The 24,048-nt window shown below is 42.5% G+C and overlaps 1 protein-coding gene across 1 annotated transcript; it reads left to right on the top strand.

The window, feature by feature from the left end:
• Positions 1 to 177: 177 nt before the first annotated feature.
• On the top strand, positions 178 to 22,010 carry LOC130480694 (protein unc-93 homolog A-like). Its single transcript, XM_056853318.1, has 8 exons — positions 178 to 307; positions 2,537 to 2,718; positions 5,536 to 5,765; positions 7,195 to 7,323; positions 9,502 to 9,716; positions 13,094 to 13,229; positions 18,176 to 18,307; positions 21,679 to 22,010. Exons 1-8 carry the CDS (start codon positions 221 to 223, stop codon positions 22,008 to 22,010), a joined length of 1,443 nt encoding a protein of 480 aa, XP_056709296.1. The 5' UTR covers positions 178 to 220.
• Positions 22,011 to 24,048: the final 2,038 nt, after the last annotated feature.

The following is a 24,048-nucleotide window of genomic DNA, read 5'->3' as shown; positions in this document are numbered from 1 at the left end:
TCAGCAGGAAAATACGTAACAAGTGACTATGGATTTTTCAACATTACAGAAACTAAAGTTCATTGATTTCGTTAACCATTATCTAAAAGATTAATGCAACATTTTAGCTTTATAGGTGAAGTGAAACTGCTATTTTTCCCAACGTTCCTGAACTCTCTGCAAATTGAATGATTCCCTGAAGACCTTAAACTGCTAGATTTTCATCTTGTCTCACCCCAAAATGGAAAAGTATCTGAAGAATATTCTTGTTGTCTCTTTTGGATTCTTGCTTCTGTTTACTGCTTACAGAGGGCTTCAGAGCCTACAGGTGAGAGGACTTAATTACGGCACTTCTTCTCCTAGGATGATGGCAGTCCGTACAGGAAAGATATCTTGCTTGAGTAGTAGCTTTGAAGTAGGCATGTGAAGTTAACAATGTAGATTGAAAGATGAGCTATAAAAACTAAAAATGAACTGAATATAGCCCGAAAAACTCAAAAAGTCTAGGTACATAAGGTGGGGAAACAGAAATGCCATATTACTTGCAAAATTTGGAAGACCAGCCAACACCTTTTGTGCCTGGTAAGAAAGAGTGTGGGCTCCCTGTCCCCAATAAAGAATACTTTTCTCATAGCAAAGCGGTCCCTAAGGCACTGGCCATTTACACAGGGAAGATTTTGCCACTCACTAGATGCACAGTTTTCTAAACCAAATTTTAAAAACCCTATGCATGGGTGCTTATTGCCTAGAAGAAATTCTAGGAGTACCAGGAGTAAATTTCTGCAATGAAGATATCATCAGTGAAAATGCAGGGTGTCAGAGTCCCTCCCCCCTGAAAACACTACTGTATAATTTGCTATGGTTTTGTTTTAATACGTCACCAGCCCCGTCAGCCCCGCTGCGGGGTCATTTGATATTCTCCGATCCCTGATTTTAATACTCACTGTCGTAACTGACCAGAGACCAGAAAGGACGCCTATGAGGTGGGGATGGAGGTGGGAAGCCGGCTCTGTTCCCAGATTTTAATATTGGCTGCCGGGAGGAGAGGACAATGGCACGTGCATGCTTCGTGCCCATTGCGCACTGCAGCAACTGAGTGCAGTGAAATTCTGTGAAGGGGGAGGAGCAAGGGAGAGACGGGGGAGAAAAAGTGGAGGGAGGTTTGACGAGAGAGAAAGAGCGAGAGGGACGCCCGGCTCGAGCAATCTCCCCTGCCCCCCTCCGCCGCCTCGTGATCGGGCTGCTTTTTAAAAAACCAAATAAACTCTCCATTAGAAATCCCCCTCCCCCCTTCCCTTCCATCTTCCCAGCAGAGGGACTCTGAGGCACTGCTGCAGTGGTGATGGTGGCGCTGAGAGGATGAGTAGGCAGGTGGCCATCAGGCCAGCCCCCAGCAGGTGTGAGGTGGAAGAGGGGCGATTTGCTGGCTGCCTGCCTCAAGCCCAAGCAAGCAATTCACAACCAAGCGCAGAACACAAGCATGTGTTCTTGTCTTTTGTTGTTGTTTGTTTTTATTTATCGGTGCATTTATATCGATATGGCAGCAAATCAACTAATATGAATCCAGAGATGAACAGCTGAAAGAAGGCTCTGGAACTTCCATGGTCTCTCCTAGCAATTGGGTCAGGGGGTAACAAAATGGCTGAATTGCAGAATTGGAGAGGGGGCATGGAAGATCCAGTGTCCTTTCCTTGGCTGCTCCTATCTGTTTGGCAGATTGTGTCAGTTTGCGGGGGGTGCTGATCAGTTCAATTATGAAATGTTATTGCTGCATAAATAACCACATTAAAAATACAAAAAAAAATTAAAAGAAGGATGGGGGGCCAATGTGGGGGACCAACTGGAGACGGGAACTCAAGTTTGCAATACTGCAACAAAAGTGGTGATTGGGGGATACTACAGGAGGGAGGCCAGCTGGAGGAGGAGGGGAAATGAGTTTGGGGGCATTCAGGGGCATGTTAAGAGAAAACCAAAGTAGTAACTATTCACAATTTTTGCCTAGATTTGCTTCACTCTGGGCTCGGAAAAACTTTTAAATTTGTGATGAAACAGGTAATTGAAACCACAGGCCAAGTGTGGGGCAGCTGTGGGTGACCCCTGAAGGGTGGAAAAAACATGAAGAACTCAAAATAAGACCCAGGGCACTTTTGCGGGGATTGCACGGCTAATAACTAAGCATAAATGGCCTCTGAGTCCCATAGTTCCACTTGCAGTGTTAGGCGGTGGAGATGGAATGAAAGGAGTGGGCTTTTCTTTCCCTTCTGTCCAAGACGTTTTGCTTCCAGAGCAGGATAGCCCTCTCCCAACAACTGCAGGAGCATTGCATTTCCATTGCTTCTAGGCATTCCTATGAACAGACTGGCTCTGCTTAACTCCTTTTTTGACTAAGGTGGGGTTCTTCCTCTAACATCTGTAGTAAATGAGGGTGGAAAGATGGGGGCATACATTTTGTAAAATAAAAATCAGTCAGTAAATGAAGGTGCTTTCTTGCCCTTCACTCCAAGTCTCCAACTGTTTGCTGTAAATGTTTCCATCTGTTGCATTTTTGTCTCTACAGAGCAGTCTCCACTCTGAAAATGGCCTGGGCGTTGCTTCTCTGAGCGTTGTCTATGGAGCTCTTATCCTGTCTTCCATGTTTCTCCCACCAATGATCATTAAGAAATTTGGATGCAAATGGACCATTGTAGGCTCCATGTGCTGCTATATTGCATTCTCCTTGGGCAACTTCCATGCCAGCTGGTATTACTGATTCCTATGAAATCTGTAGTCTTTGTTGGGGGGGGACGACGACTTGAAAATACTGTCAATCTAATCAACAGGCTATCACCATCTGAGGGGCCATGACTCAGTGGTAGTGCATCTGCTTTGCATGCAGAAGGTCTCAGATTCAATCCCCAGCATCACCAGTTAAAAGGATCATGTGGTAGGCGATGTGAAAGACCTCTATCTGAGACCCTGGACAGCCACTGCCAGTATAAGTAAACAATACTGACATGGATGGGCCAATGTTCTGATTCAGTATAAGGCAGCTTCATAGATGCTCATTAGGGTTGCCAACTAACCAGGAAAAAAATGTCCTGTCCCTTTAACAGAGACTTAATAAGTAGAAATGGGCCATATAAGCTTTTCATGGCATGGAACTGATATTGGCTGCAGATGAAACTGATCAAACTAGTATAAAAGGACAACTAGCTGGGTCAGATTAAAAGTTGGCAACCCTGATGCTCATGCAAATTCCAAGGTGAAAATATTCAATAAACAGAAGGCCCTTCTTCACTGAAAGATTACAGCATCACTGAATGCAAACTATTTTTCATAATTTTGAGGACCTTAATATCTTAGCATCTTATTTTTATGGGTAGAGCCTAAGTTAATGCTTTTTTCTGGGGCAGTTTGGGGTGTTAAAATCTCCTGGCAGAAAGCCAGCCAAGTAGTCCCTGTGATGTAGAGACTGCTCAGCTAGGGCTTGGTCAGTTGCAGTGATGGGGGAGGATCCCTCATTTCTTCCTCCTGTGTTGCCACTGGTGGCATGGGAACAGACCACGTCAACCTATGGCCATCACTGCTACTGAGGTCTGAGCCAAGTGGCCTCTGGAGCATTGCCAGGGATTCTTGGGCTCAGCACAGTTTGCTCTGAGCTGCCAGTGTCCCTCTAAGAACCAGTTCTGGGCTGCCAGTGGCCCACCAAGAACCAGGACTCTACTCCTCTTGCAATCCACAGTCTGGAGATAACACATTTTAATGACCAAAAGAGAGAAGAATAGAAGACATGATGACACTCCTGGTCATTTGAAAGCTTCATGTCACTTCCTGATCCAGCCCTCTCCTTTGACTTGGAGTAAGAGGGGAGATGATGCATCCTGAACTTCTGTGCGTCTTTCTTTCCTTCTTGCCTGGCTTCCATCCTTCTTTCTACAGATTCAAGACTGATCGTCCTCTGCCTGATGACGAAGAATTGAAATGTAGTAAGGAACAGTAGCTTTGCTATTGATTAGTGACAAGGAATACAAGATTGGCTTTAGTTTAGAATTGTCCCAGTAATTAGACGGTGTTCAGATCTTAGTTTTCAATCTATTCTCCGACATTACAACTTGTAACTGAGGTCAGCTGCTGCCACAGCTTCTCTGATCTGTGCTATTTTCTGTGTTCTCTTTCCCTCCACTACACTTCCACGAACCCTCATTGGAACAAAACAGCTAAGCACAGCCAGACTGTTTGATAAGAAATCTGACCAAGAATGAGAAAGCAGAGTAAACACATGCTGTAGAGCCTGTTCTTTAAGCTAGGCCTGTGTACAACCAGTGCTCCTGTAATCTAGGTGATCACTAGCTTCTCTTCCTTTAGTAAACAAAGCCCTGAGCCACGTTAAGCATAGTGGAAGCCCATAAATGCAGCATCTAACAACTGGTGCTTAAGTATATTTATACTTGATAGAATGAGGTATGAGGAAAAAACAACTTGACCAACTGTTCTGTTATCCTGGCACCTTCATTTCTACTCAAGTGCACTACAGAAACAGAAAATATGAGTTGGGCTCATGTAAGCAACGCATTACTTATTTATCCTGCCCTTCATCCAGACCTTGTTCTTCCATTCTGCACTGCACAATGTATGAGGTTGTTAGGCGAAGAATGACTGACCCAGGTCACCCACCTAGTGAGTTTCATGACCAAGCAGGAACCTGGGACTTCCTACACTCTAACCACCAAACCACGGCCTCTCAGTTTTCTTCCTTCCAGTCATCTATTGTCATTTCTGTGGAGCAAATCCATCTTTCAATAGGATATAAACACCTCTTCCTTACCGGTGAGGAAAGTGAACTGCTTGTTTCTCCAGAACTCCCAAGATGTCTTTGCTCGTATGAGCCCAATAATGAATGTATGGGAAACAGTGTTCTGGGAACTCCACATTGTTTCTGCCTGTTCTTGCTCACTTTTTCCATTAATAATACGTGAGGATTCCCAATGGATTTAAACTTTCTCCCATAACTCCATGAGTGTTTAAAAAATGTTGTATGGTTTATATTGTTTCATTTGTATTGCTTCATTTAACATGAGTTGAATATGATTAAAAAATCACCCTGTTCTTGATGAAAGGGCCAAGACATGTTGAGATACTCACTTACAATGGGAAGGTTGGTAAAGATATGATGGTTGTGGGTATTTCATATTGTCTAATTCCTTGTCTGTCTTAGCACATAATTATTTGAAAAAATAGATAATGATAAAGTCTGAGAATTTTACTTTATACCTTGCTTTTCTCCCCAGAGGTGAGCAAAGGTATCTTACAACATTGTTCTCTTCTATTTTATCATAACAACAACAAATAGGTTAGGGAGGGAGGAAGAGACTGGTCCATGGTCACTCAGTGAACTTCCATGGCAGCTTAAGGAACCTGGATCTCTTAGATCTAATCTAACCACTTTACTGTTCTATGTTGGCGTACATATTGTTTGTATGACTCAGTATTCACAACGTAGTACTTTAATAAACAGGCTTTGGCTTGCCTTTCAAGGCTAGTTAGTGCTTAAAAGAGATAACAATGTGTTTTTGGCAGGTATACACTGATCCCAACATCTGTGATCTTGGGTCTGGGAGGAGCACCTATGTGGTCTGCTAAATGCACATATCTCACCATTGCTGGTAACTCACATGCCCAGAAAGCAGGAAAAATTGGAAAAGATGTTATCAACCAGTATTTTGGGATCTTCTTTCTGATATTCCAATCCTCTGGAGTCTGGGGAAATCTTACATCTTCTTTAGTGTTTGGCCAGTCTACTAACAGAGGTAAATACATCTTCCCTTTCTTTTTCTGTTAAGACTTGGGTATGCTATAGGCTACAACAAAGTAGATTACCTTCCCTCCCAATTACTGCCTTTGCAAACTGGGAGACAGTGTCAAATAGAATAATGCAGAATCCATTGCAGGGATAACAGGGAGGACCAAAAAGAAAATGAGAAGCAGTTTATTTTAAAAATACAGGAGTATGATGTCATGATAGTATCCTTTGTTCAATCCTTAGTCAATCCGCATCCCATAAATCTTCCCTTTTCAGATATTGCTCCAACCTCACAGACCAAACGTGGTAATTCTCTGAGGTGAGTTTATCCACCGGGATAAAAGATTGTTGCGCCATTACTCACACACAGCCGTCACTTCTCTAGTAGCTTCTGAAAAATCCTGGACTCTGCTTAACTACCACCACACATAAAACCTGCGCAGTGTAGCAGAAACACTCCTGTAACGTAGAGGAGCTGGATACTCCATGGATACTGTCCAATGATTGGTTAAGGTCAGGAGGTTACAATTTTCTATAAACTTAGCTAGAGAGAAGATTCCTTAATCCCTTTCCTTCTTATCCTTACTTGCTACCAAGAAGTTATTTCATACTATACTCTGGAAACGTTTTTGCCTGAAGAAACAACTGTGCTGTGCTAGGACTCCAGTAAGTATGATAGCTAGTCAGTTTTTTTTTTAATATCTTTTTATTCATTTTTGAGAAGAAAAGAAAAAATATATCTATATATATACAATACATACATAAACATGGAGGAACAGGCAGGGGAAGGGAAAAAGATCCCACCTATGATACAAATAATCTTAGTATTTGTAACTATACCAATTCAAAACTTTCTCGCCTGTTACAGTATAGCTCGGTTCAGCCCACAATATTATACCTACTTATATTTAGCTTAATTTTTCCATTGAATTTGTCCTGTAACACTAACGTTCAAATAATCTTTCAAAAAGTTTAATTAGTCTTGCCCAGTATGTGTTAGGCGTGTACCTTGGTTTGTTTATTTACTTTATTTATTTATTTAATAGCTAGCCAGCTTTGTTAGTTTGTGTGTGTGTGCATTTCACTGCCACTGAGCTGTATGTCTTGTTTTAATAGTCTTTCTTAAATTTCTTTAATAAAGCCTTCTTTTGCTGTATGGTTTGTGTTCCTCGGGGAGTTACTGGAACCAAACCCAGGTAAACTTGGTTACGTTACTGCACCAAGGCAGGTTCAGCCTTGACACATGACATGGATGGTATTATTCTTTGATCTGTCTGGAAGGAAATGACCCTCAGACCTGCTAGGAATACATTCGAAAACCACTACCATATAATCTTGGTTGGTTGCCTCTTATTGCCTTAATTTTGACCTGTACTGAAACTGCTAAGAAGTTCTTCTTTTGCTTCTTTTGCTTTGGTTTGTTAACGGATGAGCAGAAATCTCAGAAGCAGAGCTGGCATGCTGTGGTGCATTTGACTGCGTGGAGAAACTAGATGGAAATGACACTGGAGCTCCAAGAAAACCAAGTGATACTTTAATCTACACTCTGCTTGGAATTTATACAGGTAGATGGTCTCAGGTTCTCATGTAATATACATGACAGTCTATATAAATTAAATTTGCACTTGTTTCACTGATTAAGCTTTGATTTGCTGCATTAGTCTCACAAGCTCAGTAGCAGTCTGTAAAAACCAAGGTGGTTGTTGTCAAAAATTCCTCAATTTAAATGTATTTTAATTGTCTTTAAAATAACAGGATTGATTTACCTATCCTATTTTCCCATTTTACAAATTCAAAACTTCTTTTTAGTATGGCATGATGTATAAATGTTGACAAAGGATATCAAAAGGAGACATATGTAAAATATCTGCCAGAGAGATGACAAGAAATGTCTGCTGCTGACTGTGTCGGTTAGCTATGTAGTGTGACCAGGTATGCTGTTGGTCTTGTTGGTCTCTAAAGAGCTACTGGACTCGGATCTAGGTGTTCTACTGCAGACCAACACAGCTACCCTCTGATATTTAACAATATTTGATATTTGACGTGTGAAGTTATATTTAACAAACATTGTAAGTTCAAAAAATCATACAGTAATAATTAATCTTTGAAATTTCATGTTTTCAATTTTCCAGAATCTTCTGGAAAAATTTTTATCTCACCTGTCCTCCAAAGAGCTCAGGGTAACATATATCATTATCCACTCCCCATTAGGGCTATGTATATCGGGTTTGTGCGTGTGTGTTAAGTGCCATCAAGTTGTTCCCGACTCAACCCTATGAACCAATGTCATCCAAAGTGTCCTAACAGCAAATTGAGGGCCGTGGCTTCCTTTACAGAGTTAATCCATCTCTTGCTGGGTCTTCCTCTTTTCCTGTTTCCTTCAACTTTTCCAGCATGATTGTCTTTTCCAGTGACTCTTGTCTTCTCATAATATGTCCAAAGTACAACAGCCTCAGTTTAGTCATTTTAGCTTCTAGGGTCAGTTCAGGCTTGATTGATCTAAAACCCACTGATTTGTTTTTTTGGCAGTCCAGGGTATCTGTAACACTCTTCTCCAACCCCATATTTCAAAGGAATCTATTTTCCTATCAGCTTTCTTCATTGTCCAGCTCTCACACCCATACATAGTAATAGGGAATACGATGGCATGAATTAATTTAGTCTTGGTGGCCAGTGACACATCCTTACACTTCAAAATATTTTCTAGCTCCTTCATGGCTGCCCTTCCTAGTCTCAATCTCCTTCTGATTTCTTGGCTGCAGTCTCCCTTTTGGTTGATGATGGAACCAAGGAATAGAAACTCTTCAATAATTTCAATTTCCTCATTGTCAACCTTAAAGTTGTGTAATTCTCTTGTAGTCATAACTTTTGTCTTCTTGATGTTCAGCTACAGTCCTGCTTTGGCACTTTCTCTTTTAACTTTCAGCAGTAGTAGTTTCAGGTTTTTGCTATTTTCTGCCAGTAATGTAGTATCATCGGCATATCTCAAATTGTCCCCACAATTTTCACTCCACCTTCCTCTAAATCTAATCCAGCTTTCCTAATGATATGTTCTTCATACAGACTGAAGAGGTAGGGAGATGAAATACATTCTTGTCTAACACCTTTGCCAATTGGAAACCATTCTGTTTCTCCATATTCTGTCCTAACTGTGGCCTCTTGTCTAGAAAACAGGTTGCACATCAAAACGATCAGATTTTGTGGCACACCCATTTCCTTTAAAACTAGTCACAGCTTTTCATGATCCATGCAGTCAAAAGCTTTGCTGTAATCTATGAAACACAAGCTGATTTTCTTCTGAAATTCTCTCGTATGCTCCACTAACCAACGTAAGTTTACAGTATGATCTCTAGTGCCTCTTCCTCTTCAGAATCCAGCTTGAACATCATACATTTCTTGTTCCATATATGGTAACAGTCTTTGTTGTAGGATTTTGAGCATCACTTTGTTTGCATGAGAAATTAATGCAAGCTGAAAATAAACCTGAAATATCCCAATTTGGCTTTTCCTAGGTTTAATGTCAACAGAATGCAAAAAAGGGGAATCGGTCAAAGCCGGATAGCTGCTTCCTGAATAACCCGAGATTATATTTAAATTCCTTTGCCTCCAAGGCTCAATTTAAGTTAGGGGCACATGCTTATCAAGGGACCTGACCCCACAACAGAACTTTGATAATAATAAAGCAATTTTCTTTCACATTTCAATTCTCATATTATTATTGCAATTATCCTTTGAATCTGAAGGTAGCGGGGTGCTAGCTGTGTTGCTGGTCTCTGTGTTTCTGGATCAGATCACAGCCACCAAAGAAGAGAGCAAAGAAGAGAAAACACCACCATCATTCTGTTCTACTTTCTTGGCAACATTCCGACAGCTTAAAGATGTACGCCAGTGTCTCCTGATTCCTTTGACCATGTACAGTGGACTTGAACAAGGATTCCTTGCTGGTGACTACACCAAGGTTGGAATGCAAGTGAAACTCCTCTTGTTCTTTCCATCCTGTTCACTGTTATCTCACCTATTAGATTCATTCAGTACATTCACATGTGCTCATTAGGGTCTCAGGATATTCTGTTAAATCTGCCTTACTTTTTTTTTAGTTCTCAAATTGACTATAGGCCTCTTCTACATGTTGGGAGTACACGAGCAAATTATATTTATGTATCTAATTCTGAGCATGGCTCCCTCATGCAGATAACAAAATCCACAAGCAGAGGCCTCACAAAGATTAGGGGGGTTACAACCTGAGGGGAACACTTAGGGTTGCCAGGTCCCTCTGCCACCGGCAGGAGATTTTTGGGGTGGAGCCTGAGGAGGATGGAGTTTAGGGAGGGGAGAGACTTCAATGCCATAGAGTCCAATTGCCAAAGCAGCCATTTTCTCCAGGTGAACTGATCTCTATTGGCTGGAGATCAGTTGTAATAGCAGGAGATCTCCAGCTAGCAACCCTAGGAACACATTTACAGAAAAATCAGAAAATAAAGAAGTTAACCCCTCCTCCAGCTGTTGAAACATGTCTCTGCTTGCACAGACATCATATCTTCCAGAAAATAGAAGATCTAGTGACACTGGCTGATGTGATCTTGGCCACCATTTTAAAATGCTGAAGCAGCATTTTGGAAAATTGGGGAGAAGAAGGTGGGGGGAAAGGAAGGATAGAGACAGTAGCAGGATGGAGGAGGAAGGATGGAGATGGGACAGCAATAGTGGGAGGATGGAAGGAAAGAGGTGGCAGAACACTGGAGAAAAGGAAAGCTATGTTCAGTATAATCAGCAGCATGGGGACAAAAGGGGGGATGGAGAGAAAGGAGATGATGGAAGAATGGGGGCTAGTGGAGGGATGAGATTCCGCATGGAGTCCCTGCTTCCTAAAGTTAACTTTCAAGCAATGTATTTACAAGGCACAAGTCATTCTCAGGAGCACAAACATGAACACATCATATTGGCTTGGATCCAGTGGAGCATTTCCATAGATGGAAGGATTTCTGCCCATTGAGCATGACTGCTGGCTTGTAGCCAAATTTAGAAAATAAGCCCCAAATACAATTAAAACGATGATATCATCTCAAACCCTTCGATGTCTTCTCCTCCAGGCAGCAGGCAGGAAGTAATCCAATCAAAGCAGCGGGTTGTAATCCAGCAGGTCAGCTCCGGATGAGGCACCAGGACGAGGGAGAATCAGGCAGCAGGAGCTAAAGCCAAGCTTTGCCGCCAAACTCTCTCAAAGCTCAGTGAGCAATGGCCAGGTATGGGAACCAGACCAGCTTGCATAGTCTTTGGCCAAGCACAGAAAAGTTTGAATAGAATTCCAGCTTCTGTAATTGGCCAAAGAACACTGTTCTCCCAGATATGACCACCTACTGGCCACTGGGAGAATTCAAGTCCCTCTTCCCTCCCCCTTTTTAGGGTGTCCTCAATTCAAGGTAGGCTGTCCCAGCAGAATCAAGGAGATAGCTCTCCTTGCATTGAGGGGAATATCCAAAGCCAAATAAGCTGAATACGTTTTTAGCTTATTTGAGAATTGCCTTTTTGGCTTGGCTATTTTCCTGCGCTTTTTGTTTCCGGTAAACCCGAAAGCCAGGGAAAGCCGAAATGGAAATTTTCGGCTTATTTTCAGCTCAGGTTTACCAATATGCACAACCCTAGTGGGAAATCAAACCCAGTTCTCCAGATTAGAGTCCACTGCTCTTAACCACTACACTGTGCTGGTGAGGGATTCTTCGAGAAGATGGTGTTATGGTAGAAAGGGGGGAAATGGTGTCTTTCCTTGCTGAGAAACTCCTTCAGACCAAGCATTTCCTGGAAAGTACTCTGGTAACCCACCACAACCACTCAGGACCTCCTGAGAACCTATAGATTGACCTACTGAGAAGGGAGTATTTCAGCATAGTACTAGAGCAATAACAAAATAGCTTATAACCAACCTGGTAGCAGCCCTGCAGTCTAGCACATGGGGAAGTGATTAAGAGAAATATCCCAGAGAAATAGATTGTACTAAGTAAAGCCAAAAAAAAAGTATTTATATAAAAGCTTATTGTAAAAAAAGGGGGGGAAGGGTGGTTGGATTAAAAAGGGGGTGAGAAGGCAAAACAAAAATGCAGTGTGTTTTCCCTGTAACAACAACACATAGATATTCAAATGAAAAGCAATATATTGGTTCTTGTAGGTTATCCGGGCTGTGTAAACCGTGGTCTTGGAATTTTCTTTCCTGACGTTTCGCCAGCAGCTGTGGCAGGCATCTTCAGAGTAGTAACACTGAAGGACAGTGTCTCTCAGTGTCAAGTGTGTAGGAAGAGTCAGAGAGGGGTTGGGTTTGAGCTGAGTACTGTCCTGCAGACGTAATGTGCTAATCATTGTCCTGTAAGTATCAAGATAATGTACTAATGAGAGTGTGGTATGTTAATATGGAAGCATTGTATCCTGAAATGATCTGGTAATGTGTGAAATCCAAAGCTAATCTGCATGGCTATTGTTGACTGTAGCCTTTGTTAGTCTGGAGGTTTTTCAGGGCAGGAAGCCAAGCCTTATTCCCGGATAACCTACAAGAACCAATGAACTCTGACCGTGAAAGCCTTCGACAAAAGCAATATAGTTGCACTAATTGATCTAAATACACCTATGCTGTAGCGGGTGCCTCTGAGCCTATGCAGAGTTCCTTGTGTTAACAAGACGTTGAAGGAGTCCTTAACCACTGCCCAACTTCCTGTGGACCCAGTTTCCACTAAAGACTGAAGACAAGGGAAAATCCCAAATGTACAGATATTTATGATAAATGGAGGTGAACCTAAGCCAGATTCCTTTCTAAGAATGACAAGCAGATTTCTCCAATCCCATGCAAATCCCCATCTCTGATGTCAGAGGCTACTTTTAGCAATCAGAGCCATATCCAGTCTCGTCCCACCACCATCAAGCACCTGGTAATGGCTCTGAACTTCCATGACAAATAGATGGTCTGGTCTAAACTGAATTGTCCTTTGTCCAAAAGGGGTTAAGTCTGCCAGGATGGTCCAATGTGGAATGGAACTGAATTCCTCATTGTAATGTAATCTAGGGTTTCAGATGCTCTAAGTGGCACTCTAGAGCCTTAGCATGTTTTAGAATTTGCCACAGGTGGGCACTTATTTTCATCCCTGGCCCAATGCCCACAGCTCAGGGAGGATAACTGCTTACCCATCCTCCACTCCCACTAGCAGCAGCTGTTTCATGGTGAAAACCACCTGCCAACTACAAGCCCTTCTGGTCCTCACCCACTTTCTCATGTATTTAGCTTCAAAGAAGAGAACCAAAGTTGTTCTCATGAATATTAATACTATTCCTGTCTATTTCTCTTCTCTCTAGTCCTACGTGACCTGTGCCCTTGGGATAAATTTTGTTGGCTATGTGATGATCTGCTTCTCAGCCACAAATTCACTCTGCTCGATTCTCTTTGGGAAGATTTCCCAGTTCACAGGCAGAAAAGCTCTATTTGTACTGGGTATGTAATGGCTAACCAAGGACCTAGCTTTCCTTTGGTCTAACAAATCTGATACACTCATCATTTTAGGTATCATTGGCCGTTGCTTTTACAAACAACTAGCAAAAGAAGATCAGTTGAAAGTCAAAGCACTTCCTACTTTGGAGCTGGAAAGGAAACAATTGTGGTTATTCAGAATATTGGAATAGGTTTGTTAATACACTCAAACAGAGCCTCAGAGGTCCAAACATAATGGGAATAATGGTTGTTTACAACTTGGAAACATAACTAGCTCCAAAGTTTTGTTTGTGTGGTGCAATAAGAGTCCCGGAGAAGTTGTACGTCATGTTAATTCTGGATTCTCATCTCAAATCAAGAACCTTGATTTTCTTTCAGTCCCAAGAGAGACCCACTCCAGTTATCTTAGGGAGAACGAGTCTCTCCTTCCCCCGTCTATCCATTGGCATCTTGTGGAGAGACCCAAAGGGGATCACTGTGCTTCTGAAACTAGGAAGCAATATGCCACATATTTACTTGCCCACACTGGGAGTTGTGACTGACTGTACAACAGTTTAAATGGCCAACTGGGAACCAATCTCTTGTGAGACAATACCCTTCGGTGAAATTTAATCTTATCTCCTAACTTGGCCTCCACAAATTCATAATTAAGCCTCTAGAGCTCCAGAATTCAACAGCTGGCTTTTAATACTCAGCAGCTCAATTGTGACAATAAACACAAGGAAAGAAACATTGAGTGTGTGTTTTGGGGAGTGAGATTCCTCTCACTTTTAACATGTTTTAACCTTTGATTAAGCTCTCAACTGTAAAAATATCTGAAGCTGAAATAAATTACAGTGTTTTCATTTCTGGATGAGTTTTCTCACTACAATAAACTACTGTTGTGTATGTAAAGTGCCTTCAAGTCGCAGCCGACTTATGACGACCCCTTTTGGGGTTTTCATGGCAAGAGACTAACAGAGGTGGTTTGCCAGTGCCGCCTTCTGCACAGTAGGGCTGTTGATTCGGTTCAGCCCGAACTGAAAATCAGCCGAATTTCCCCTGATTCGGTGGTTTTAGTTCGGGAGGAACCGAACTCAAAACTGGCGGGCAACCGGGGGGGCCAATTCAGCGAGTTCGGGAGTTCGCGAATAAATTCGGCAAATTCGGCCGTCAGTAAGCAGCATAACCGTCAGTAAGCAGCATTCTCCTCCCCCGGCCAATCAGTGGCCAAGCTGGGTCTTCTTCTGGCCAATCAGTCAGGATTGAGTACTGGAGGAATCAGCTGATGTGCGGCCCGGCCAGGGAGAGAGAGAGAGAGAGCGAAATCCTCGTGTGTGTGTGTGGGGAGTGCTTGTGCACATTTGCTCCTTTCTGTGGCTGCAGGGGGTGTATTTTCTGAAAAACTTTCAGTGGAGCTTCAGATGAAGCTTCTTAAGATACCCCCAAGTTTTGTAAACATTGGGTCAGGGGGTCCCGAGATATGGGCTCCCCCCCTTTTTCTTTCCATGGCTGCAGGGGGCGCATTTTTGGGGGTACAGACCCCAAACTTTCAGTGGAGCTTCAGATGAAGCTTCTTAAGATACCCCCCAAGTTTTGTAAACATTGGGTCAGGGGGTCTCGAGATATGGGCTCTCCCCCTTTTCCCTCCCCCCTTTTTCCATTTATGTGGCTGCAGGGGGCGCTTTTTTGGGGATATAGCCCCCAAACTTTCAGCATAGCTTCAGACAATTATTCTTAAGATACTACCCAAGTTTTGTAAAGATGGGTTCAGTGGGGGCAGAAATATCGCCTCCCCCCCTTTTCTCTTTCCGTGGCTGCAGGGGGCGCATTTTTGGGGATGCAGATCCCAAACTTTGAGTGGAGTTTCAGACCAGTGTTCTTAAGAGACCACCCAAGTTTTGTGAACATTGGGTCAGGGGGTCCCGCGATATGGGCTTTCCCCTTTCCCCTTTCCCCTTTTCCCTATTGGGATGAATGGATCAGACGATCCTGTGTGCATCTCCAGAGCAAAACGTCCCGTGTCTAATTGGAATCATCTTGGATTACAAGTCCTCCCCAGCCCGTCCTGATGGAACAGAAGACAGCCACAGTAAGACCCCTTTGGGGGCTTTAATCTATAATTTTTCTCCTGTGTATGTGTGTGTGTGTGTGGGGGAAAGCAGAGTCTGTGTGTGTGTGGGGAGGGAGCAGTTTCTGTGGGTGGGGGGAAGCCAAAGGGGGCTTTCGTCGGTTCTGCCTGGGGTGTGTGTTCCCCCTCGAGTCTCTCGCTCCCTGGTTTGAGGGGGGAGGTTTCAGTTGTGTGTCTTCTGGTTTTCCCTGTTGCAAAGGTGTTGTTTTACAAGGTTGTGTTGTTTTGCAGTTGCTTTGCAAACGTCTCAGCTGTTGTCGGGGCTGGGAGCTTTGTGCATGGGCGGCAAGCTCTGCTGAGAGATGCACATTAAGGGTGGGGGGACCCCTTTCAGGGCCCATATCTCAGCCCCCCCTGACCCAATCTTTACAAAACTTGGGGAGTCTTTCAATAAACGTCCTTTGAAGCTCTGCTGAAAGTTTGGGACCTCTAACCCCAAAAATGCCCCCCCCCGAGCCGAATTTTTTCCGAACTTTGAATTCCCGCCGAATTGAACGGATCCGAAGTGGGGGAGTTCGGACTTCGGCATATCCCGAATCTAAACGGGCTGAATTCGGCCGAATCCAAACTATACCGAATTTTTTTTAATTCAACAGCCCTACTGCACAGCAACCCTGGTATTCCTTGGTGGTCTCCCATCCAAATATTAACCAGGGCCGACCCGTCTTAGCTTCTGAGATCTGACGAGATCAGGCTAGCCTGGGCCATCCAAATCCTTCTGTTGCATCCTTGTAGTGGAAGGTTCAACAAAGGCTACTAATGGATCTCTGCACTTGCTAAGCTGCTGATCCAATTAACTTCATAGAGGGAGGCAGTCTGTGGGGAAGCGCTTGTCAGATTGTATCTATTCGGTTTGTTTCTAGTGCTCTAATGGAGTGGGTTCTCTTTGAACCTACTGGGTTTCACATCACATATGATTTATGAGAAATGTTTCCAGCTAGATCTTCTAAAGAAAATTCAATCTTGCTGAAATCAGTCAGGGTTCTGCTATCTTCTTCAGTTTGTTTAGGTCTAAACATGAGATATATTTGCTGTGGTTCTGCAACTGTTTATTATTCTATAATAGCCTTATGAGACAATTCTGAAATAAATAGTTTTTTATAGCTGCAGCCATAAATGTAACTCCATTAGGTTAGACCAATGGGTCTATTAATCAGGTTTTGGACTGAGGGAAAACACCAGCCAGACTGTTGGTCTCATTTCCTCATGACCTTCATTTGTGTTAAGTAAGGTAGAAATTTTGGCACAAATCTTTGACCCATTTTGAGGTAAAGGTACTTTTGCAATTATGTTTAGATTTTATTCTGCCTATGAGAATGTTCTACTATGAAAAGGAGTAATTTATTTATTTTATTTATTAGACTTTTTAGTCAACCGCTCACTCAAAGAGCCTCATATCAACTTACAACTTTTAAATAGTATAAGTGAATTAAAACAACATAAAAGCAGCTAACAAATACAAAAAATAACATTAAAATATTACACTATTAAAATATGTAGCTGTACCATCTCACTAATAACACACCCCAAACTTGTGGATTATACTCCAAAGGACAACCTAAGCAATTCAGCCTTGCATGCTCTCTACACTCAAGTCCAGCGGGGCATGAGTGTAGAGTTGCCAAGTGCCAGGTGGTGGCAGGCAAACCCCCACCAATCCACTTGGCCGCCTGCTGACCTGCTGAGGGTTGGCGGGCAATCTGTGCAGGCAGAGACAGGTCACTTCCGGTTCACATCCAGAAGTGCTGCATTGCAAAGGGCTGGTTTCCACTCAAACTCCCAGTAAAGGCCTGTTGCAATGTGGCACTTCCAGGTGTAAAACGCATCACAAGGGGCCATTTGAGTGGAAAACAGCCCCTTGTGGTGCATTTTACACCCGAAAGTGCCGCATCACAACAGGACCTTACCACTCAAACTGGGAGTTTGAGTGGAAACCGGCCCTTTGCAATGCAGCACTTCAGGGTGTAAACCGTAAGTGCTGAAGCACTTCCGGGAACGCGCAAACCCCCACCACCACCACCACCTCCTCTCCAAAAACCTCCCACCAAAGAAGAAGAGGGACATGGTAAGCCTACATGAGTGTCATCTGAGAGTGTATTCCACAGTACAGGGGCCACAACTGAGAAGGCCCTTCTCCTGGTGACAGCTAACCAAGCCATCCTGGAGCCAGGCACCTGCAAGAGGCTCCTAGAGGATGTCCGAAGGGAGCTCAGGGCTTTATAACAGGAGAGGCAGTCCTAGAGGTACAAGGGTACCAGATGGTTAAGGGCTTTAAGGGTTAACACCAACATCTTAACTTGGATCTGGAATTAAAATGCACTACAGCAGAAAAATGCCAAGGAAATAACTCTCATCTCAGGGATGGAATGGGATTGTGTGAAACAATTCTTATAGGATGAGACAAATTCATAGAGAAGTCTTTCAGTGGCTATTCGCCATAACAGGTTAATGAACTTTCCATGGACAGAGGCTGTATTTCAGAATGCCAACAGCTGGGAAAAAACAAAAGGAGATGATCTTATTCATGGCCATGCTGCCCGGGGTTAAGTTGGTCCTGGGATGGATTGTACCATCTTCCAAGGAGCCTTTCTGCAGGCCCTTAAGTTGGATGGAGGCTCCTTAGGCTGGAGGAAGGCTTCAAACTTTGCTCAGTGGAGTGGCAGGATAAAGATAGGATCCACACCCCACTTCCAGTGGTCTGTGGGCCACTACTGGAACAAACAGAACGATAGCCTATATGGACCTTGGTCTGATTCAACAATACAATTCTTCTGCTATAAAATAGCCACCTTTATAAATAACCTTTATTGTTTTCTCTCAATCTTTCCTATTCCAACAGCGGCAATTATCAATCTTGCCTGTATGGTAACGCTACGGCTCTGGAAACCTCGCCAAGAGCATCTTGCTGTATTCTTCATAATACCTGCACTCTGGGGTGTTTCTGGTGCTATCTGGCAGACACAAAACAATGGTAAGCCCTTATCAAGAGATTTAGCCTCACTGAAAGGGGACAACCCATCTAGTAATTATATAAGCCATCAACAATTCCTGATATGTTTCAGTTGTTAATCTCAGATATATCTGCGTCCACCTGGACTAGTAGGTTAACAAAAGATTTTCCCTTCCAATAGTACGACTGAAAGCTGCAAAGAATAATATTCAGAAAGCAAGCTGTAAATTACAAAATAAGATCATAAATGAGGATTGGTCCTTAGTGTTTAAGGACGCAAATCAAAAATGTTCACCTCGCTTCTCCCAGATACTCTTTAACAGAACTTTCTCCTTGCCAGACTTTCTGCTGGTTAGATATCCATAAATTTAGACGAGCTTTCTTATTGGCAAGATGTAATGCCTCAGACTCAGTCGAGACACAAAAGCAATACAATAAAATTATCACAGAAGAACAGAAATGCCCATTTTGTCTGGATCAAGTAAGCTCCCTAGCCCACACTGTTTTACCATGTCCACAAAATAATACTGCATGAAATAAATATATAATTCCCTGGATAAAACAGCTAAAGACACTTTCTGAGAAGCAAATACTGTGTTATGTGCTACCAAGTAGATTGGTCAATTGTGTGAGAGATGTGGCAACTTTTCTCTTTATATTGTCAAGGAAAAATTAAATTTCATGTCCCCTCTTTTTTAATTGTGAAATGGTAGATGAATAGTCAATGGCTGTTAAATCTAAAAGAATCAAGGTAAGTCTGTTTAGAATATACCCAGGCACCATACATAGGAAGTCTGAACCTCAAACTGGTGTGATACGAAGTCCTTGAGGAGGAGAAGGGTTAAATTATAACTTTTAACTGGTTGAGACTGAACACAATAGTGGATAGTGCTATGAATTTTAACACCTGTAGCGTCTTTGGAAAACGTTATGCTTTTGTATATCTTCCATCATGAATTGCACAACATATAACCCTGTTCTACCAAGCTGGAAATGATCTTTTAACTTGTTATTGTGATTTGGCAGTTTGCACTTTTTCTTTCTGCCAAATCTTGGGGCAAGGGCGCTGTGTGTGTGTGTGTGTGTGTGTGTGTGTGTGAGAGAGAGAGAGAGAGAGAGAGAGAGAGAGAGAGAGAATGACGCTTCCACTGAACCTTAAATTCTTGGGGTGCTCCCTTTCACCTTCACCCATTCTTCTGAGCAAAGCCACAAGTGAAGACTTCCCGCTTTAGGAAGTCTTCTATTTAATTGAAATCTAATTCAAAGTGAGTATGTTAACAAATTGTATGTTTCTTTCCTAAGAACAATGATTCTAAACCTTGGTTAAGCCTGGTTTAGAATCGCAGTTATTGGAAAAGAAAGAAACCCTAGTTTGTTAAGTAGCCTGAATACAGACAACAGAACAAGTCAAGCATAGCAGCAAGAAATACACCTCTATAGTAGAGAATGTGACCACTCATCCCTCTTTAAATACCATAAAACAATAGCACGAACTTCCAGACTAGGGTTGTGCATATAAATAAACCTGAACCATAAATAAACCCGAAATTAGCCATTAGGGTAAATTTTGGGATTTGGGTTTACCAAACTCCAAAACTTGGCAATAAAGCCAAAGCTGAATAGTGGATTCCCTGAAAAAGCTGAATAAATATTCGCTAATTTTTGCTCAGTGGCTATTAAGGTCTGTTTGAGAGAGACTAATAACGGTAATGTCAATATTGGTCACAACTAACATTTAGGTAAATTGTTGTATAATATATTTATTGCAACTATTTTAGCATTTTAATGTATTTATGTTAAGCTATGGAGATACTTTTGATTTGATACCTACCCTTTTACAATCCTTTTTAAGATTGTAGTTGTATACTATGTTCTGGCAAAAGCTGTAAATATTAAATAAATAAATATTCAGCTTTTCGAGTTTGGCTATTTGCCTTTGCTTAGACGCATGGCTGTGTGCTTTCTCCCCTTTTTCTTTCTTTCTTTCTTTCTTTCTTTCTTTCTTTCTTTCTTTCTTTCTTTCTTTTTTGACTGGTTTTGTTAGGTCCTTGTAGTAGGGGCCCTTTTGAGATGGGGATAGTGTAATCAGAGCCAACTTGGTCTGACCAACTTTCCAGGTATAATACCCAACAGAAGACTAGTCTGCAAGCAGGAGAGTCATTAAAAGACGGGGCTCACCCAGTCCCATCTGGAGGGATATACCCTCCAAATAAAAAGAGCCAGGTTCAACATCTGCCGACACCACCAGGCTTCCAAAGGAGATTTCTTCATTCACATGGATGAGCAATCTCCTTCAGACAGCCCCCCTAGTCGAGACTTCAGCTGGCTTCAATCTCAACCCCCCCCCCAAAAAAAAACCTGCTCTGAAACTGAAGGTCACCCCAAATAGAGGCTTCATTTCCCTGTATGGTGACCATCTCTTTGAATCAGATTTTTCATGACCACAATAAAGGACTGTTTACAGGATGTCATTTGCCACCAAAAGGAATGTTTTCTGTGCCTTATTTCGCTTGCATTTAAGCTTTTTTTCTCCATTTGGAAGCTCATTTGCATGGACATCATGCAAAGCAACCCAGAAATGAAGGCAGACCCCAGACTTTGAGGTGCCAGCCTGGAATCGACTTTTTCTGCCAATCCTCAACAATGCTGAACTTTTGAACCTGATGGACAGCTCGGCTCTCAAATGCCTGGGGGATGGGGGACCCCTTTGCTGGCCCATAAAATTAGACCCCCTGTCCCAAAGTTCACCAAACTTTGGTGACTGTTGAAGGAGAGTCCATTGCAGCCATGCTTCAAATTTGGGGACTCTACCTCCAAAAATGCCCCCCCAGGAATTTGGAAAAATCCCCATTGACTATAATGGCCCTCAATTTTTCAGGAAAACCCGAAAATAACCCGAATGCCATATTTACTGGTATAAGTATTCGACTTATTTTGGGCTTATCCAAAAAGAATGGGCCAAAAAACCTGTACCCAAAATTTATCTCTTTTTTTTTTTTGCACAACCATACTCCAGTCTCCTGTCCGAATTGCTAAATCATCAGCTCAAAACTCATCTCTTTGCCTCTGAGCTGAAATTCAAAACAGTACTAACACTTTTTCTCTAACCCTCCCACTATCTGAAAGCTTTGAAAGGCAAGGAAAAGAGACTTCTAGCAAGCAAGATTATTTTGATCCAAGTCCTTACTAGTTGCTAGTGGTAGGTTCGTTCAAGTAACCAAGACAGCCAAACTGTAAGCAATAAATAGATCGAATTACATTTAAGCATGGACATTCTAAACTACCACTTGGTCAGCATGATCTTGCCAGAAAAGAGTTTAATTGCATTGATAAGTGTCATATTTAGGCCTCAAATATATTTTGCCCCTCTTTTCTTTTTTATTGTCTTACAGCTCTTTATGGAGTTTTATTTGAAAAGCACATAGAAGCCGCATTTGCTAATTATCGCCTGTGGGAATCATTGGGATTTGTCATCGCCTTTGGCTACAGCACTTTCTTACAAGTCTACATCAAACTGTATATTGTCTTGGCTGTGCTGGTGGTGGCCATTGTCTTATATGGAATAGTTGAGTATCTGGAATCCAAGGCTTCTGGAATGCCCGACACTACCAATAGGGAGCCCATCAAACTCCCACAAGATGTTCTGCAAACAAATATGTACGACACAATGTTGTCCCACTACAAACTCCATTTTTATGCGTGGATTTTCTTGGGCTACCAGTGATAGGACTGATGTCAAGAGGAGCAGTGAACCACAGAACTGGGGCCCCAGGAAGGCTTTTCTAAAGCCTCAATACTGAGGAAGAACAGAAAGGAACCAGTCTCACAATTGATGCAATAATTAAAAAAAAGGTAAAGGTCCCCAGTCTCAGAATTGATGCAATAATTATAAAACGGTAAAGGTCCCCTGTGCAAGCACCGGGTCATTCCTGACTCATGGGGTGACGTCACATCCCCGCATTTTCTAGGCAGACTTTGTTTATGGGGTGGTTTGCCAGTGCCTTCCCCAGTCATCTTCCCTTTACCCCCAGCAAGCTGGGTACTCATTTGACCAACCTCGGAAGGATGGAAGGCTGAGTCAACCTTGAGCCGGCTACCTGAAACCAACTTCCGTTGGGATCGAACTCAGGTCGTGAGCAGAGTTTGGACTGCAGTACTTCAGCTTTTACCATTCTGCGCCACGGGGCCCATAATACAAGCTGCTTTTCCCATAGGTTTTTAAATATTACAGATTTTTTTAATCCTTAAGAGGACCCATCCTCTTATACCATGACTCCTAAGCTTTTTCAGGAGTCTTTGGTGAGATACCTTGTCAAAAGCCTTTTGGAAATTCATAATGTATACTAGATCACCATTATCTACATGCTTGTTCACTTCCTTCAAATAACTCTAAAAGGCTGGTGTTGAAGAACTTCTTTTGCAGAAGCCATGATGATTATCTTTCAGCAGGCATTGTTGTTCTATGTGCTTAATAAATAGTTATGGGTCAGTTGTCATCGGCTTCAATGGGTTCAAGTGTTATCATATAGTTTAGATTCAAAGGCTGCAATTTGGGAGCCTGTTGCAATAAAACTAGAGTCCCCAAAACACGTACTATGGCTGGGATCCTAAAGTGTCGTTCTAAGAACATGAGAAGAGTCCAGCTGACTCAAACCAGTGGTTCATCTAGTCCAGCCTCCTGTTTCATACAGTGACCAACATTTACCCTGGAAGGCCAGCAAACAGGGCACAGAAGCCAAGGCCTTCCCCTGTTGTTGCTCCATAGGATTGGCATTCAGAAGTGTAGTTACTCTGGACGAGGAGGTTCCCTTTAGTCACCAGTTCCTCCAATGGAATGGTTTTTCCATCTGTGGAAGAGGGGAGGGAGATTTTTGCTGATTCCTCTCCTCCTGCTTCAGCTTCCCAGTTTCCCCCCCACACTGACCTACAGGAGCACAGTTGCAGGAGGCACAGAAGACTGTAGTGGTAAGGGGAGGTGGGGGAAGTTCCAGTAGTGCCTTCTTCTAATGAGACTCCACTCATGCTACTTAGAAACCAAGATTGTACCCATAGAAATGCAATTTGCATTTCACACAGTCATAGAACCTGATCTGGAGATCCATACATGTTTACAAGGATTTATGAATTTGCGTCATACAGTTCCAAGGATGGGGTTTACCAATTATGTACAGAAGCAAAAGGGTATAGCATGCCTCATATGGAATTGCATCAAGTACTTTCAGTTCAGGCCATTCTGGATATTTTGCTCATGAACGTTTGTCCATGCCCCATTCATTCCAGTGACCGAGTGCATTTCTTTGTATATTCATCAGAAGGGCTGATTCTGAGAACTTCATAGCAATGTATGTCCTTGCATCTTTTTGGACTACACAATGGCTATATACATAAAAATTATATCTTCTCTTGCCTGTCAGTTAGATGAAAGTGTTAAAGAAATTGAAAGGAGATAATCAAAGTACCCAGTTGTGGAATGTCTCTCAAGGGCAGCAAAGATAAGAGATTTAAGACCAAAAAAACACACAGAATAAACATCTTCGAAACATTCTGCCTCAGAAATCTAAGCTAAATGAGTGATCTACTACTGGGGAAGAAGTTCAGCTACATAAGGTTGTGGAAAACATAAAGCAACACTAATGTTTTATTTCCATTAATGTTCTACACAAACATAAAAAATGCAGATTTTGTTTGCTTTGATGTCTACTACAAGTGCAATGTAGTGGTTGTAATGTGGGAGTAGGAATGGGGAGACCCAGGTTCAACGA

This window comes from Euleptes europaea, chromosome 7 (genome assembly GCF_029931775.1).
Source record: "Euleptes europaea isolate rEulEur1 chromosome 7, rEulEur1.hap1, whole genome shotgun sequence".
In the NCBI taxonomy this organism is placed as follows: Eukaryota; Metazoa; Chordata; class Lepidosauria; order Squamata; family Sphaerodactylidae; genus Euleptes; species Euleptes europaea.
Note: the sequence above shows the minus strand (reverse complement) of the source record. Positions and strands in the feature narration are given on the sequence as shown.